This window comes from Capra hircus, chromosome 5 (assembly GCF_001704415.2).
Source record: "Capra hircus breed San Clemente chromosome 5, ASM170441v1, whole genome shotgun sequence".
Taxonomy (NCBI): Eukaryota; Metazoa; Chordata; class Mammalia; order Artiodactyla; family Bovidae; genus Capra; species Capra hircus.
Genome location: NC_030812.1, coordinates 102,712,268 through 102,728,677, shown reverse-complemented (window position 1 = coordinate 102,728,677; position 16,410 = coordinate 102,712,268). Strand labels below are relative to the sequence as shown.

Below are 16,410 nucleotides of genomic sequence, written 5' to 3'. Positions count from 1 at the left end.
TGAGAGAGTGGAGGCCTACATGAGGAGGGAAGGAGAGGAAAGGATGCCAAGGAGTGGTGGGTGGAAGGGATCCAGGGATGAGACAGTGGGCTGTAAAGGAAGGGGAGATAAAGTAGGGTGTTCTGTGAAGAGTAGAGGAGCTTAGGAGTCTCAGAGACACCATCCCACTTCCTGGTTGTGTGACCTTAGGACCTCAGCTCCTCCAGGATGTTTCATCTGTAAAGTGGGGGTAATCGTTATTCCTAATTCAGAGGGTTATTGTAATAATTAAATAAAACAATGCATTTTGAGCACAAAACTAAGGTCTTGGCATGAAGTGAAGTGAAAGTCACTCAGTCGTGTCTGACTTTTTGTGACCCCATGGACTATACTAGAGTCCATGGAATTCTCCAGGCCAGAATACTGGAGTGGGTAGATTTTCCCTTCTCCAGGGGACCTTCCAGACCCAGGGATCGAACGCAGGTCTCGCGCATTGTGGGCGAATTCTTACCAGCTGAGCCATGGGGAAACCCAATTGCATGGAAAGTATTTTACAATGTGTTCACACACTTCTCCCTGTGTCTGAGATTTTCTCATTTTCCTCCTTTGGGTTTTCCTAACCCCCCAAAAGATAAACTTCTGGACACAGGGTGGTCTCTGGATTTCCCACATGTAGCTGCCATTATGTTGGCCACCCAGTCATTGGGGGATCCTGTGAAAATAGCAGTGGCTGCAGACTTCCTTAAACTTCCTGTTTGTATCAGCTTCTGCTCATTCCTCCTCTGCCTGCAACATCTCCTGAATCTAATCTCTGCACTGTGCAGCATATGGGATCTTAGTTCCCCAACTAGGGATCAAACCAGAGCCCCCTGTGTTGGAAGCGCGGAGTCTTAACCACTGGGCCGCCAGGGAAGTCCTCCTGAATCTATTGGTGCCTCTCTGTTCTCATGGAAACCCTGTGGATACATCGAGTGTGGGGAAACAGTCCACTGGAGCTTAAATGATGGAGAGTCCACACTGGAGAAAACTCACTTCCATCTGCCTCCGCAACTCACACCTCCTGGATCAACCCCCTCACCTGTCTTTCTCCTTAGACGACTCCTCACCTCATTTCCCTGTAGTTTATCCCACACAGTGTGTCAGGGTGGGCTGAGCCTCCCTCAAGAACCTCCCTCAAGAACCTCCAGGGACTGTCTAGTGCCCAATAAATTAATGGCCAGTGCCTTCCCCTGCATTCTTCCATCTTCCATCTTGAATAATAACTATCCTTGACTTGTTCTTTGGTCCGTGCTAGATAGTAAACTACTTTACAGCAAGGTTCAACTGTTCATTTTGTTGTTGGGTCACTAAGTCACGTCCAACTCTTTGTGACCCTTGTAGCCCGTCAGGCTCTTCTGTTCATGGGATTCTCCAGGCAAGAATACTGGAGTGTGGAGAAGGAAATGGCAACCCATTCCAGTATTCTCGCCTGGAGAATCGCATGGACAGAGGAGCCTGGCAGGCTACAGTCCATGGGATCGAATAAAAAAAAAAAGAATACTGGAGTGGGTTGCCATTTCCTCCTTCAGGGGATCTTCCTGACCCGGGGATCAAACTTATATCTTATGTATTGGTCAGGGGGATTCTTTACCACTGAGCCATGGGAAAGCCCAATTATTCACTACAGCAGTAATTAACACAACATTGTAATTCAACTATACTTCAATAAAAAATAAATTTAAAAAAAGGAAAATGATTCAACTGTTCATCATTTCAACAAATATTTATTAGGAACTTCTTTGGTGCAAGACACTGTTCTGTATGCTGGGGATACACCAGAGAACCAAAGATTCTTCCCCTCGGGGAGCTTACATTCTACTTGGGCCGGGGGGGGGCAGTGAAGGGGAGACAGACAATAAACTATAAAAGTTATAATTAATAAATAAGTAAATTGTATAGTAAGTTAGAAGATACTTGCTATGTGAGCTTTAATTGCTTTGGAATTCATCCACTTATCTGCATATAAAAATACTCAAATAGAGAACTCCCTAGCAGTGCAGTGGTTAGTTCTCCATGCTTTCGCTACCGAGGACATGGGTTCAGTCCCTGGTCGGGGAACTAAGATCCTGTAAGCCATGCAATGTGGCCAAAGGAAACAAACTCATAATTTTTTAAAACTGTTGGTTTCAGTTTGGATAGGGCAAAATGCTGAGACTTTGGATGATGATGACATTTGGTGCCCCCAGGGCTGGAAGGGCTGAACCCTAAGGAGGGAGCAATGGATGGAGCAGGTGCTAACCTGCTAACCACCAGGCCTCGTCTAGAGCAGCAGAATGCTGCTAACCTCAGACCAGACGAAGGAAAGCTCAGCTTCACGGCTCTCAGGGAGGATGCTTGGTCAGTTCTCCGGTTTGGCCACCAGGGGTCATTTTACCCTTGTAAATCACTATCTGGAGGACTCAGGTAACGACACAAAAGGCTTAGTACGAACTAAAACACCCAGTGACACAGCCTGGGAAACTCTGACAGTCACGCACAGACACACACACACATACACACACACACAGAAACATACAGCACTGAGAGACAGAAATGCATGCAGTACATGAGCATGTCACCAACTCCCTTGCTAATTTCACTAATAATGTCAGGGTCTTAGGATGACATGGGGCTTCCCTGGTGGCTCAGAGGTTAAAGCGTCTGCCTGCAGTGCAGGAGACCTGGGTTTGATCCCTGGGTCGGGAAGAACCCCTGGCGAAGGAAATAGCAACTCACTCCAGTATTCTTGCTTGGAGAATCCCATGGATGGAGGAGCCTGGTGGGCTACAGTCCACAGGGGTCCCAAAGAGTTGGACACAACTGAGCGACTTCACCTAGGATGACATAGTGCCAGCCCAGACTCCATTCAAGAAGGAAGCAAACAGTAGGTGGCCAGTAAATCAGACTTCTATTTCCTTACTTCCAGCTTGCTAAGAGCAGTCACCCTGTTCCTGCCCTCCTGTACATCATTCATCGGATTTACTTCCCTGTAAACTTCTTGCCTGGCTCTTGTTCTGTTCCCTTTTCCCTGCCCAGAGAAAATCCCACCCCCGCCTCCTCCTCAGTATTTGTGCAGCTACTTCCACCCCCACCTCCCGCTGCAGCTCCAGGATCCCCAGATAGTGCTCCACTGGGGTAGAGCACCTACTCGCCTTGCCCCCAACCTCACCCCCAGGAGCTGCAAGCCTTACAGACTACAACTGGCAATTGACTTGAACACTGCTCTTTCCCTGGCATTAATAAAAACAATGTATATAATAGCCTGGGAAGAAATTACACAAACTCTAATACTTCAGTACAGGTATGGTTCTAAAGCATGATCTGGGGATGGATTCTTTGAGAAAGTCTGTGGTGCTGGAGAAGACTCTTGAGGGTCCCTTGGACTGCAAGGAGATCCAACCAGTCCATTCTGAAGGAGATCAACCCTGGGATTTCTTTGGAAGGAATGATGCTAAAGCTGAAGCTCCAGTACTTTGGCCACCTCATGCGAAGAGTTGACTCATTGGAAAAGACTCTGATGCTGGGAGGGATTGGGGGCAGGAGAAGGGGACCACTGAGGATGAGATGGCTGGATGGCATCACGGATTCGATGGACTTGAGTCTGAGTGAACTCCGGGAGATGGTGATGGACAAGGAGGCCTGGCGTGCTGCAGTTCATGGAGTTGCAGAGTCAGACACGACTGAGCGACTGAACTGAACTGAACTAAACTATTTTCATAATACTACTACTAAGCTGTTATTTGTCCTTTTCACTCATTCTCTCACAAGGAGATGAAATTTCCCAGAGGCTTCGTAACACTGTTGCTCTCACGGCTGGCTATTGGAATGTGTGCTTGCAAATTTCTGCTTTTAAAGTTATTCATTTTTATTTCTAGTATGGTTAAGTATCAAAAAAACACAGTATAAGCAAAAGTTCTTTGGAATGCTCCATGTTTAAGAATGTAAAATGGTCTGAGACCAACAAGTCTGAGAACTGTTACTTTAGAACAAGAATGTTCTCCTTATTGTATTATAGGTGAAGCAGCAGACGGGGAGCCAAGTGGAGTGGGAAGAACTGAGGACCTAGAATGGAAGAGATCTTGAAGGGGGAAAGCAGGACCTAGAAAGGGGAATAGGGACCAAGAACCTGGAGGGAAAACTCCTCTAACTCAATTTTGCCCTGCCCCCAACTATCCATGCTGGGTGTCAGGTCTAAATTGTTTCAAGTCACTAGACAAGAAGGAAACCAATTCAGTGAGCATCCAATAGGCTTTTGTGTTATTAATATTATGCCTCAGTGCTGGGCAGGCGCAGCCTCCTGATTCCCTAAGTCTGCTGTGGTCGGTCTAAAGGCAGGACACCGATCTTCTGCTCCATCTACCAGCTGTGGGCCGCGTTTCCTGCCCGCCAAGGGCATTTCATCCAGTCTCTTGCCTCTACATGGGCAGGTTCACAGCAACACTTTCTAGGGGCTGGAGAAGGGGTCCTCCCCGGCTCACCATCACCCCCAGTTAAAGACATTTTCAGCGGCGCTCTTCCTTCTGCGCTCCCCTGGGCGCCACACTTAGTTTTCTTCTGCATCCGCGAGCGGGAGCTGCCACTCCTAAATCCCAGCGCCCACCCTTCCGGCCCCCGGTGCACACCCCAGCGTGTCTGAGAGTGCTAGAGGCGCGGGATGGGGGCGGGGGGGGGAGAGCGCGGACCGTGCTCTGGCACGAACTACTGTGGGTTCAGAAGGACGAATCCTCGTGGGACGGGGTGAAGGATGACCGGGGATCGGAGGACTGGAGCTGCCCCTGGCTGGCTGTGGTCAGAGCAGAGGCGTGGGCAGTCTCGGTAAGCGGTTCGGCGAGCGCCTCCTGAGCCCCTTTGGCGGCCAAGGTCTTGCCCCGGAGCGGGGCGCTGAGGCCGCGCAGGGTGTTGCGGAAGCCCTCGGCGCTGAAGTAGTACACGAGCGGGTCGAGCACGCAGTTGGCACCGGCCAGCAGCACCATGACCATCAGCACCCGGCGCACCTTCTTGCGCGCTTCGGGGCTGGCGGGCACCACCTCACCGCGTAGCAGCCCGTACACGGCCAGCGTGGCGTTGTAGGGCACGAAGCACAGCAGGAAGATGACCAGGCTCGCCAGCAGGAGGCGCACCGTCTTCCGCCGCCGCTGGCTCCGCGTGGCGTCGGGCCGCGCCAGGGTCCAGAAGACGCGGCCCGACGAGTAGACCACGGCCGCCAGGGGCAGCAGGAAGCCCAACGCCTCGGCCAGCAGCAAGAGCGGCAGTAGGCTGCCCTTCCACAGCTTGTCGCTGAAGCTCTCGAAGCACAGGAACACGTCGCGGCCGTCTCTGGAGCAGGACGAGGGCTGGTGCGCCAGGATGGTGGGCACGGCGAACACCAGGATGAGTGCCCACACGCCCAAGCAGAGCAGCCGCGCCACGCGGGGCCGCCGCAGGTGGCGCAGCCGCAGCGGGTGCACGATGGCGGCGTAGCGGTCCACGTTGATGAGCGTCAGGAAGATGCAGCTGCCGTACATGTTCATCTGGAAGACGGCGCCCGCCAGCTGGCACAGAAAGTCCGGGAAGGGCCAGTAGTGCCGCGCGTAGTAGGACAGGCGCAAGGGCAGCGAGAGGGTGAAGAGCAGGTCGCTGGCCGCCAGGTTGCACATGTATACGCTCACCACCGAGTGCACGCGCAGCGCGCGCAGGAATACCCAGAGGGCCAGCGCGTTGAGGGGGAGCCCGGCCGCCAGCACCACGCTGTAGACCACCAGATGCAAATGATGGGTGGGCTGGTAGTCCGGGCACTCGTTGGCGGAGGAGTTGGCTTGCATCGTACTACCGTGCGCCGAGGAGCTAAGCTGGGGGCATCAGGGGGCGCACCCACGTCCTAGCATCTCCAGTCTCCGGGGCCGGGGCCTGGGGGCTGCACAGAGAGCCCCAGAGCAAACGGAGGTTCAGCATGGGCGTGTGGGTTGTGGTTGCAAGGCAGCCGGCTTGGGGGAAGGTGGGGAGCAGTGGAATGCCTTTGGTCACAGCCTCATCGGCAGTGGAGACCTGAAACAGGAGGGAAGCCAGAAGTCAAGATACTGCAAGGAAGGGCTGAAGACACAAATGTTATGGAGCTGAACTCCCTAGCCTCTTGAGACCTTTTTCAGCCTCAGATCTTTCCCCTACCTTCCTTCTGTGTCCAGAACAGCTTTCTGCACCCGGCTCCATGGCACAGTGTTAAATGCACAGGCTCTGGAGTCAGACTTGCCTACGAATAAATCTGTGCCTTTGTCCTTGTGTGCCTTAGCCATTTCCCTGGTGGTCCAGTGGCTAAGACTCAGAGCTCCCAACGCAGGGTTCAATCCCTGGTGAGGGAACTAGAGCCTACATGCTGCAACCAAGAGTGCATGCCGCAACTAAGACCCTGCGCAGCCAAATAAATAAATATTTTTTTTAAAGGAAAGAAAACTGACTTAATATCTCTACCCCTCATTTTCCTTACCTGGAAAACAAGAAAGAAAGGAGAAGGGTTCCTACTTCACAAGGTCATTAGACTCAACGAGTCGATATATATGAAATGCTTTGGTTACTGTTATCTGCTAATATCTCTCCCTTCCTTTCTTCTACAAATGCTTCCTGGGACTTTAGAAGGTTTTAGGCATGTTCACAGCAGTGAACAAAACAAAGGCCTTGCCCCCACCTATTTTCCAATCCACTGAAAGGAGACAGATGATAAAGTATTGGTAAATAGATATTGGCCTCCTTGGGTGGATGGCTCAAGGGTAAAGAATCTACCTGCAATGCAGGAACCACAGCAGATATGGTTCAATTACTGGGTCCAGAAGATCCCCTGGAGAAGGTAATGGCAACCCACTCCAGTATTCTTGCCTGGGAAATCCCATGGACAGAGGAGCCTGGCAGGCTACAGTCCACAGCATCGCAAAGTTGGACATGACTAAATGACTTAGCACACACACACCGCACACCAATAGCTCTTATGGCAAGTGGTGAGAAGAACTGTGGAGCCCCTCCCCGGCACCAGCCTGTTCTGCTTGCTCCCCACTATCTAAAGAATAAAGTTCAAACTCCCAAGTACAGGATGAAATCCCAGCCTCATCTCTGCTGTTGCTCCTGTGTGGGCTGGCTTTGTGGTCAGAGTGACCCGGTCCAGCTGGATGGTTCGGCCTTGCTCTCAGTTTCTTCATTTGTAAAATGGGGACAGTAACAGAATGGGGGTCCCATAGGCTGATGGCACACCTCAGCACAGTGCTGCCAGGTGGGGGAAGGCCTTGTGGGTTGAACTTCTCTGGGTGCTTCCCTGCAGAGTCTGACTCGGATGTTTCCTAGTAAGCGTTCTATGATGGGGGGAGATGGTGGTTTGTTCCTAAGGGCTTGAAGGGGGCGCTTAGCCCAGAGAAGGTGGCAGTGAGGCCAGGAAGTACTGTGGGCTCTGATAAGACTGCCAGAAAGGGCAGACTACAGCTGCTGCCATCCTCAGGCAAAAGCTGGCAGATGAAGGGTATGGCCAGAGGTAGCGGAGTCAGAAGACAAGACTTGGTCTCAAGTCCTTCCTTAATGCCAGAAGGCCACAGAAGCGACCCCTCCATTGTGATCCCCACATGCTGTCTATTTTGTGTCTATTGTAAAATATACAGAACTTTAAAAATTTACCATTGTAACCATCTTTAAGAGTACAATTCAGTGACATTAAGTACAATCGCAGCACTATGTAACCATTGCCACTATTTCTGAAACTTTTTTATCATCCCAAACAACAACTTAAGCAATAAACTACTCATCCCCTTTCCCTCCCTCTCCTGGCAACCTCTATTCTACTTTCTGTCCGTGTAAATTTGCCTATTCCAGACCCCTCCTCTGAGTGGAAACGTAGAATTTCCGTCCTTTTGTGTCTGGGTTATTTCACTTAGCTTAAAGTTTTCAAGGTCCCTCCATGTTATAGACTGTATCAGAGTTAAGTCTTTTATGGCTGAATAATATTTTCCTGAGCTTCCCAGGTGGGTCAGTGGTACAGAACCTGCCTGCCAATGCAGGAGATGCAGGTTTGACTCCTGAGTCGGGAAGATCCCCTCCCTGGATGAGGAAATGGCAACCCACTCCAGTATTCTTGCCTGGAAAATCCCATGGACCAGGGAGCCTGGTGGGCTATAGTCCATGGGGTCTCAAAGAGTTGGACACAATTAAACAACTAAACAACAAAAACAAATATTTTCCCATATAAACACCACACTTTGTTCATCCATTCATTTGTTGATGGTGACTTGGGTTTTCCCATCTTTTGGATATTGTGGGTAATGTAATGAACATGTGTGGCCACGTGCCGACTTAGGGATCTAAAGGAAAGAAGTTATCTGAAGACCCTGAGCCATTATCCCAAAATACTGAACCTACTCCTTTCAGTAAGAACCACTTAAATCCTTACATGGAACAAAGTTGTAAACCTAATTGTCATATGTTTTCTAGTGTGTTTTTCGCTTGTTTGTTCTCCCTCCAACCAGCGGTTGTAGACTCCAGCAGTTTAAGACTTGTAAGAAACACAGCACAAGAATAAAGAAACATTTCCCCTACGAAATACCAATTTCATCAACGAAAATAATGCTGGATGGGTCTTAAACGTGTGGAAAAGCAAGTAACACCAGTTCTCTTCCTAAAGTGTGCCCACCTCCCATGATCCTTTGCTCCAGTCATGCCAAACTAGTGATAACTCTGCAAATACTTGACATCTCGCGTGCTGTCTCTTCAACCTGGATTGCCCTTTCTCCCCTTCTCTGACTGGTAAACTCAGTCACTTCTCAGGGCCCCATGATGCCTTTCCTGACTCCCGCCCTCCCACCAAACAGGCATAGTCTCCTCTTTGGTGTCTCCCCAGCACTTTGGATGCAGCTCAGCTCTTCCTACTCAGGCTGTCATGAGCTGCTCTTGGTCTGCTCCTCCTACTCACCCGTGAACTCCTTGAGGGAGGGCCAGTGGACTGTGACTTACTCATCTTTGTAGCCCCAGCCCCTCCCTCTATAAATGTTGAGTCAAAAATAATAGCTGCCTCACTGATCGCTCACCATCTCCCTGGCTGCCTTCTAAGTGCAAGCTCTAATCCTCCCAGCAGCCCTTGGAGGTCAATGTTTCTCTTGATTTTTACTCAAAAGTAGTCAGTGAGCAGTGAAATCAGGACCCAAACCCAGGACGTCTCACCTCCAAAGTCCAAGCTGCCTCCAATAAGAATGGGTGGGTGGGTATGAGCTGGATGCTGCACCTAACTTTTATTGCTGCCTAGATGAAATCTGTGCCCATAGGTGAATGCTTTTACTTCCTCCTTTGTCCAATAGAAATATGTACTGTTTAATAACCCACTTCCTTCTTTCTCCCGCTTCAAACACTGGCAGCACAGACTCATCTCACTCACAGATATGCCTCCTGATGATCTCCCCTTACCTACCTAAACGGTATTCTGCTTTGAGCTCCTCAGGTCATGTCCTGTGTATTCGTCCCATTTCCCCAACCAGATGATAAGGTCCTAGTCACTCACACTCAGTCGCTCAGTCGTGTCTGACTCTTTGCGACCCCATGGACTGTAGCCCACCAGGCTTCTCTGTCCATGGGATTCTCCAGGCAAGAATCGTGGTCCTAGGGTGGGGATTAAACCTTTTACAGCTTTCTTCCCAAGCTCACTCACACTTCAGTCTTTCCACTTAGCAGGCCCTTGTGATAGTCACTGGCTGCCTGGCAGGAAATCTTCCCTCTACCCCCATGTCCATCCAGCCTGTAATCCTGTTATAATATTTCATGTATCATTCCAGCCTCTTCTTATCACATTCCTGACTATCTCTTCCGCATGTACAACTCAGTGAAAAGCATCTCCCTTTGGAGAGCTTTGCTTGGAAACTGCTTGTAATAAAACTTCTGTAACAGTTTACGGCTGCAATTTTTGTTGCTGTTTAGTCCCTAAGTCGTGTCTGGCTCTTTGCAATCCCAAGGACTGTAGCCCGCCAGGCTCCTCTGTCCATGGGATTTCCCAGGCAAGAATGCTGGAGTGGGCTGCCATTTCCTCATCTAGGGAGGGGATCTTCCCGACACAGGGATCAAACCCAGAGCTCCAGTATCTCCTGTATTGCAGGCAGATTCTTTACCGCTGAGCCACCTGGGAAGCCCATAGCTACAATTATAATAACATTTTATCATTCTTAACCATTCTTTGGAGAATCAATAGCTCCTTACAACTAGGATGAATGAATGAGTGAATGGATAATTCTTTTCCAAGAATCCCAAATCTCTTAGCACTTCCCTCATGGCTCACTGGTAAGGAGTCAGCCTGCAAAACACAGGAGACACTGGAGACCTGGGTTCGATCCCTAGGTCAGGAAGATCCCCTGGAGAAGTAAATGGCAGCTCCAGTATTCTTGCCTGGAGAATCTCATGGACAGAGGAGCCTGCTGGGCTACAGTCCATGGGGTGGCAGAGAGTTGAGCAGGATTGAATGACTAAGCACACTGCACACAAGGCTTTCATCAACAACACTGCCATGTTAGTGAGACCAGAATGTTTAGCTGCACTAAAAGGTCGGAGAAGGCGATGGCACCCCACTCCAATACTCTTGCCTGGAGAATCCCATGGACGGAGGAGCCTGGTAGGCTGCAGTCCATGAGGTCGCTAAGATTCGGACACGACTGAGCAACTTCACTTTCACTTTCATGCACTGGAGAAGGAAATGGCAACCCACTTCAGTGTTCTTGCTTGGAGAATCCCAGGGACGGGGGAGATGGTGGGCTGCCGTGTATGGGGTGGCACAGAGTTGGACATGACTGAAGTGACTTAGCCGCAGCAGCAGCACTAACAGGTGGAGTTAGGAATTCTTCAGAGATGCTCTCTCCTTCCTCCATTCCAAAGCCGAGAAGCCCTTGGGTTGATGTCTCAAAAACCCACCCCTCTCCAACAGACTCACACAGAATGGCCTAAGCTGAGCATTGAGAGCTGCCAGGCCCCTGCCCTGGTCCCCCACCCCATCTGCTTGCTTCCCTGGGGCTCCCTGTCAGAGGAATTGAATGGGTACGGTGCCAGGCCAGATGGCAGAGATGGGAAAAACTGCCAAAAAGGAGGCAAACAGGAAATGGAAGGAGGGCTCTAGGTATGGGGAAGGGACAGCAAGGCCCTCTTCTCTGTCCTGCCATCAGCAAGAGGTCAGGTGGGGGGTGGGGGGCAAAGAAACAGCAGCAGCCCCAGAAGAGCAGAAACACTGGGACTTCATTTCACCAGGGAGAAGGGGAACCTGGAGGCCCACACAGACTCAGCAACCTCAGCATGCCCAGAGGTCACGTGAGCACACAGCTGCACTCACATGCAAGGCCACAGGCAGGTAAGGGTGCACCAAGGGATGGGCACACAAGATTACTAGTAACATACAGATCAGTGTGTAACACGTGTGTGTGTGCACAGAGCCTCAGACAGCCAAGCCAGGGGAGGAGGGCAGACTTTGGGACAGCATCCTTAGATGGACAGACAGACGGGCAGCTTCAGGGGTGCACACACACGCGTGCAGATGGCCACAAGCAGATCCCTGCCCCCAAGACACTGAGAGGCAAAGAGAGGCCTGAGGACTGCCCCTCCGGCATCCTGGCCCCCTCCACCCCATGCACAGACCAGAATATGTGCAGTCATTCTCCTCCTCACCTTCTCCGTCTCAGCTTGCCATGAGCACACCCAGGACCCAGACCCCTGTGTCCCTGGGGCCTCTGGGACCGGCCCCACTGCCCTCTGAGCTGGGCTGGGCACCAGGCTTTGCTGAGATAAGTCAGCAGGGCAGGGCTATTTTCTGCTCTGGCAGGAAGTGAGAATGGAGGATAAAAGTGGACAGAAGGCTAGATCATGATCTTTCCCTTCCTCTCCTCCACACAACTGGCCCGTGGCGTCCACCCTTCTGGCGCCTGACCAGGGATGCAGAGGGGAGCTGAACAGAAGGGAGGTGGGTGATTTGGGACACTGATGGGGGCAGGGACGGAAGACAGAGTCCTCCAGCTTCCTCCTGTCTGCTACCCTCCCCATGGCTTCCTGTCCCCCTTCCCCCCTGCTCTCCCTACCTCTCCAAACATCCACCAAAGGCCTTGCTCTCATCACCTCTTCTTTGGAATCTACACCCTTCAGAAATTTGGAAAGTGGAATCTCCAGTCTCTTCATCCTTCTTTCCCCAGAGGACCAGCTCTAAATAGCTCTGGCCTACTTTTAGATTTGGGCGGTCAAAAGCCCATCAGCGTGTCTCCCCACCCCCACCACACACACTGTGCCGCCAGACCTGGGTAGCTAACTGAACCCACTTCCTCTCCTGCTGCACCCTGGTAGCCATGAGAAGATGCAATCTCTACCCACAGACACGTGTGATTATGCAGACTCTGAAGGCCTATATGTTCAGATTCCCCAGAAGGATGGAAACTATACTGAGCGTCCAGCAGAAGGATGATGAAGTCTAAAGGCTTTAGGAAAGTCTCTGTCCCAGGGATGCTCTGGAACACAGATGAATCCTGCCCATCAGCTTGTCCTGGGTCTGGGGAGTCTGTGAAAGTGACTAATAGTCGCTCAGTCTTGTCTGACTCTTTGCGACCCCAGGGACTGTAGCCGGCCAGGCTCCTCAGTCCATGGAAGTCTACAGGCAAGAATACTGGAGTGGGTAGCTGTTCCCTTCTCCAGGGGATCTTCCTGATTCAGGGATCGAACCTGGGTCTCCCGCATTGCAGGCTGATTGGGACAGTCTGTAAGGTGGAGATAGTACCAGGTCACCTGGTTGAGTGGATGGCCTCCTCCTGACCCAGGGGTCATGGTCTTCCCCTCCACGTGTCCTGTCTAACCTCCATCCTCCTTCCTCTCTGGTCCAGGCCTGCTCTGTTTTCTGTAGCCCTGATCCTGCTCCAGCCTCTCCCCACCCTTCCCCTCTTGGCCTCTCTTTCAGCTCTTCCAACATCATCCTGCATCTTTTCCCTTTCTCTATTCTCACCCCATCTCTCCTTTCTAGGAAAAGGCCAAAAGTTCAAAGATTAGTTGCCAGGTGAGTGGCTGTCACCTCCCCACCTGCATACATTTCTCCACCCTGCTGTCAAGAGCCGGAAAAACAGGAAACAAAGTCCCGATCACTCAGGACTCAAAGGGGATCGACTCAAAGGGGATCAACTCTCGGCAGCCCTGTGCTCTTGGTGGTCCTTGCTTTGGGACTTGGCTGGGTCCCACAGACTCATAGAAACCTCAGGAAGCCTTTGGATTCATGGACCTGGCCCTGCCCTTGGGCAGCACTGAGTGTGTGCGGTGTGGAGCTGTCAAGCCTCTGTGGTCCCTCCCCTGGGGCCTGGGCTTGGGAGGCTTCTGAGCTGCTGGGGTGCATGCTGAGGGCACCAGACAGGGACACAGCCGGGCTCTATGGTCTCTGGGTGGCCAGGAGGTGAAGCTCAAGGGTTGAAAGTTTCTGCTTCTGTCTCAACACAACACTTGCCTCAGGTTCCCTTCGGCGACAACCTCAGATCACCCTGAAGGGACCAGAGATGCAACCTGATGGGAGGGCCCCTTCCCATCAGGGAGGCCCCCACAAACAGGGAACAGCCGCCCTCAGTGATGTGACACACAGGTGTCAGGGATTCCGCTTTGATTCCTGATCTGGGAAGATCCCATGTGCCTCATGGCAACTAAGCCCCTAAGCCGCAACTACTGAAGCTCCACACACCTAGAGCCCGTGCTCTGAAACAAGAAAAGCCACCACAATGAGAAGCCCATGCGCCACAACTAGAAAGTAGCCCCCACTCTCTGGAACTAGAGAAAAGCCCGTGTGTAGCAAAGAAAGCTCAGCACAAACAAAAATATATAAATAAATACATATTAAAACAAAAACAAAAGAAGGCCCTGCACACCCTCAAATATCACCCCCACCCTGACCCTGTGCCCAGTATCTGAAATTTTATCCACTGCATGACACTCCTGGACCACATTCTACCAGACCTGGCAGGACACTGGAGACGTCTGGCCCAAACGTCTTATAAAGTAAACGCCCTGGGTGAAGGCAGTGTCTCTCAGGCACCTCTAAGACATTGGATTTGGCTGGGAAGGTCCCTATGAAGGCAGGTCTGTGCCTTGAACCCACTCTGGAGTTTAATCAGGTCAGGTCACTGTCACCAGCAGAGGCCTGGCTCTTGAGTGGGCGTTGGACATTGTCTTATCTGAGAATGGGAGAGGGTTGGAAACCATCCTCAGAGGGCCCTCTTTCCTCAGTGGCCCTGGGACCCAGAGTTCAGCATGAGAGTAGGTGAAAGGGAAGACCCAGCCTCCAGACAGACAGGCCTAGGGGCTGGCTTCATGCTCTAGGGCACGTCCTCTGTTTGCGGTCTGCCTGCCTGAGGTCGTCCCTTTGAGCTCGTTATTCAAAAAGATTTCTCCAGGCCCAGGGCCCCCTCTCACCTCCACTCCCACCCACCTCCCTCAATTCTGAAGGAGGGGTGCTTTCCTTGTGCCCCTGTGAGGTTCAGTCCCATCTGTGAGGTCCCCTTACCTGTGCTCGTTGGTGTGGCTCCCCGCTCTCCTGAGCTGGCTTCTGCCTGCTCTGGGCCAGGCCGGGCTGGTAGGGCCTGCTCCCGGCGGTGGGACACACCCACCTCAGCAGATCTCAGCAGATCCCGGCACTCTGCACACACCCGCACCCAACCCCAAGACAGCGGGCAGGGAGAGAGACAGAGGAGGAAGCCGTGACCTCAGTGCCTTCACAGTTTGGCCAGAGAAGAAACCCCAGCAGATAATGTCACTTAATGCAGCCCCAACCCTCACCCACTAATGCCCTCTCACCACCCATCCCTCTCACACCCTTTGTAGTTTCCGGGAAGCCTAGCTGTCACACCCAGTACTGCAGATTCCAAATTACTAACCCCCAGCCTCTTGCTGTCCTGCCGGTTCCCCCTGGCTGTCTGTCTCTTCTGGGTTCCAGCAGATGGTTTTGCTCTTGTCGCAGGTGGCTTATACCTCCCTCTGTGTGTTTGTGGGGGAGGGGGAGCAGGACTCAGATGACAACCGCTAGTCTTCGTAGCCTGGGCTGAGCCCCCTGTCTTCCAGATCAGTAGAGCCAGGCATGTTGTCTGCACTCAGTGAAAAAAAAAAAAAAAAAAGCTTTGAGCCCTAGGTGGAAAAGGACATTGTGATTGAATGAGTATGGGAAACACTAAGTCAAACAGGTTTCTCTATTACAGGGTTTCTCCTAAAAGCTTGACCACATGTTGATAATAAAAGCTGGGTGACGGGGGCATTGAGGGTACATTGCGAGAGTGTTAGTTGCTCAGTCTTGTCTGACTCTTTGCAATCCCATGGACTGTAGCCCACCAGGCTCCTCCTTCCATGGGACTCTCCAGGCAAGAATACTGGAGTGGGTAACCATTCCCTTCTCCAGAGGGTCTTCCCAGCCCAGGGGTCAAAACTGGGTCTCCTGCACTGCAGGCAGATTCTTCATCGTCTGAGTCACCAGGGTTGCATTATTCTATATTTGTGCATGCTTGAGCTTTTCCATAACATTTTCTGTTAAATGCTATATAGTTACCCACACGTGTGTGTCTCCAGAATATGTTTTGGGAGATCTGTTATAATTTTTTTTTGAAAGATTTTGTAACATGGATCATTTTTATAAAGTTTTATTGAATTTTTTACAATATTGTTTCTGTTTTTTATGTTTTTGTTTTTTCTGGCATGTTGAGATCTTAGCTTCCTGAACAGGGCTCAAATCCATACCCCATGCCACTGGAAGGCAAAGTCTTAATCACTGAACAGCGAGGGAAGTCCCCCATGTTAGTTTTTAAAACTTTTTTAAAAAGTTGATATGTTGTGTTTTCATTTTTATTCAGTTCAAGAAATTTTCTTTTTCCTTTTTTTTGGCCACATGGCATGTGGGATCTCGTTTCTCCGACCAGGGATCAAACCTGCGCCCCCCTACATTGGAAGCATGGAGTCTTAACTACTCGACCACCTGCTAAGTCCTGATCCCATGTTATTAAAGGCTGATGCTGGAGTCACATCTCCATGCAAGCTGTCATGACGTGGCTCCCCCACATTTGGACCATTGGGCCCATGACTGGATGTCAGAGCAAGGGCTTCCAGCCCAGTTGCCTCCTCCCTCCTATAAATGGCAAATTCTGCCGTACTGCCTGGGGCTGGCCCCCCCTGGACATAGTCTCATTCAGATGACCCTCCAGAGGGACAGTCCTACGCTCACATCTGAGATCATGGGATCAGAGCTTCAGAAATGGAGACACACATGCCCTCGTGGCCCACACGGTCCCCAAGACACGGGCCATGACTTCTTCTGACTTCTCAGTCTTCTCCTGGCACAGGATTGCTTCCCTGAGAACCACCCCCAGGGCTCCCTTGCTGACAGATGGCTCCATAAGTGCCAGGGGTTGGAGGACTGACTCCCTGGGGGCAGGGGGTGGGCAGGCC

At 51.4% G+C, this 16,410-nt stretch overlaps 1 protein-coding gene across 1 annotated transcript; it reads right to left on the bottom strand.

Annotated features, from left to right (window-relative positions):
• Nucleotides 4,227-14,863, bottom strand: LPAR5 (lysophosphatidic acid receptor 5). Its single transcript, XM_018048574.1, has 2 exons — nucleotides 14,486-14,863; nucleotides 4,227-6,021 (listed from the first exon to the last, which is right to left on the bottom strand). Exon 2 carries the CDS (start codon nucleotides 5,796-5,798, stop codon nucleotides 4,707-4,709), a length of 1,092 nt encoding a protein of 363 aa, XP_017904063.1. The 5' UTR covers nucleotides 5,799-6,021; nucleotides 14,486-14,863; the 3' UTR covers nucleotides 4,227-4,706.

Bases quoted from the DNA above. Each gene is read 5' to 3' on its own strand.
- LPAR5 (XM_018048574.1), bottom strand. From the start codon at position 5,798: ATGCAAGCCAACTCCTCCGCCAACGAGTGCCCGGACTACCAGCCCACC.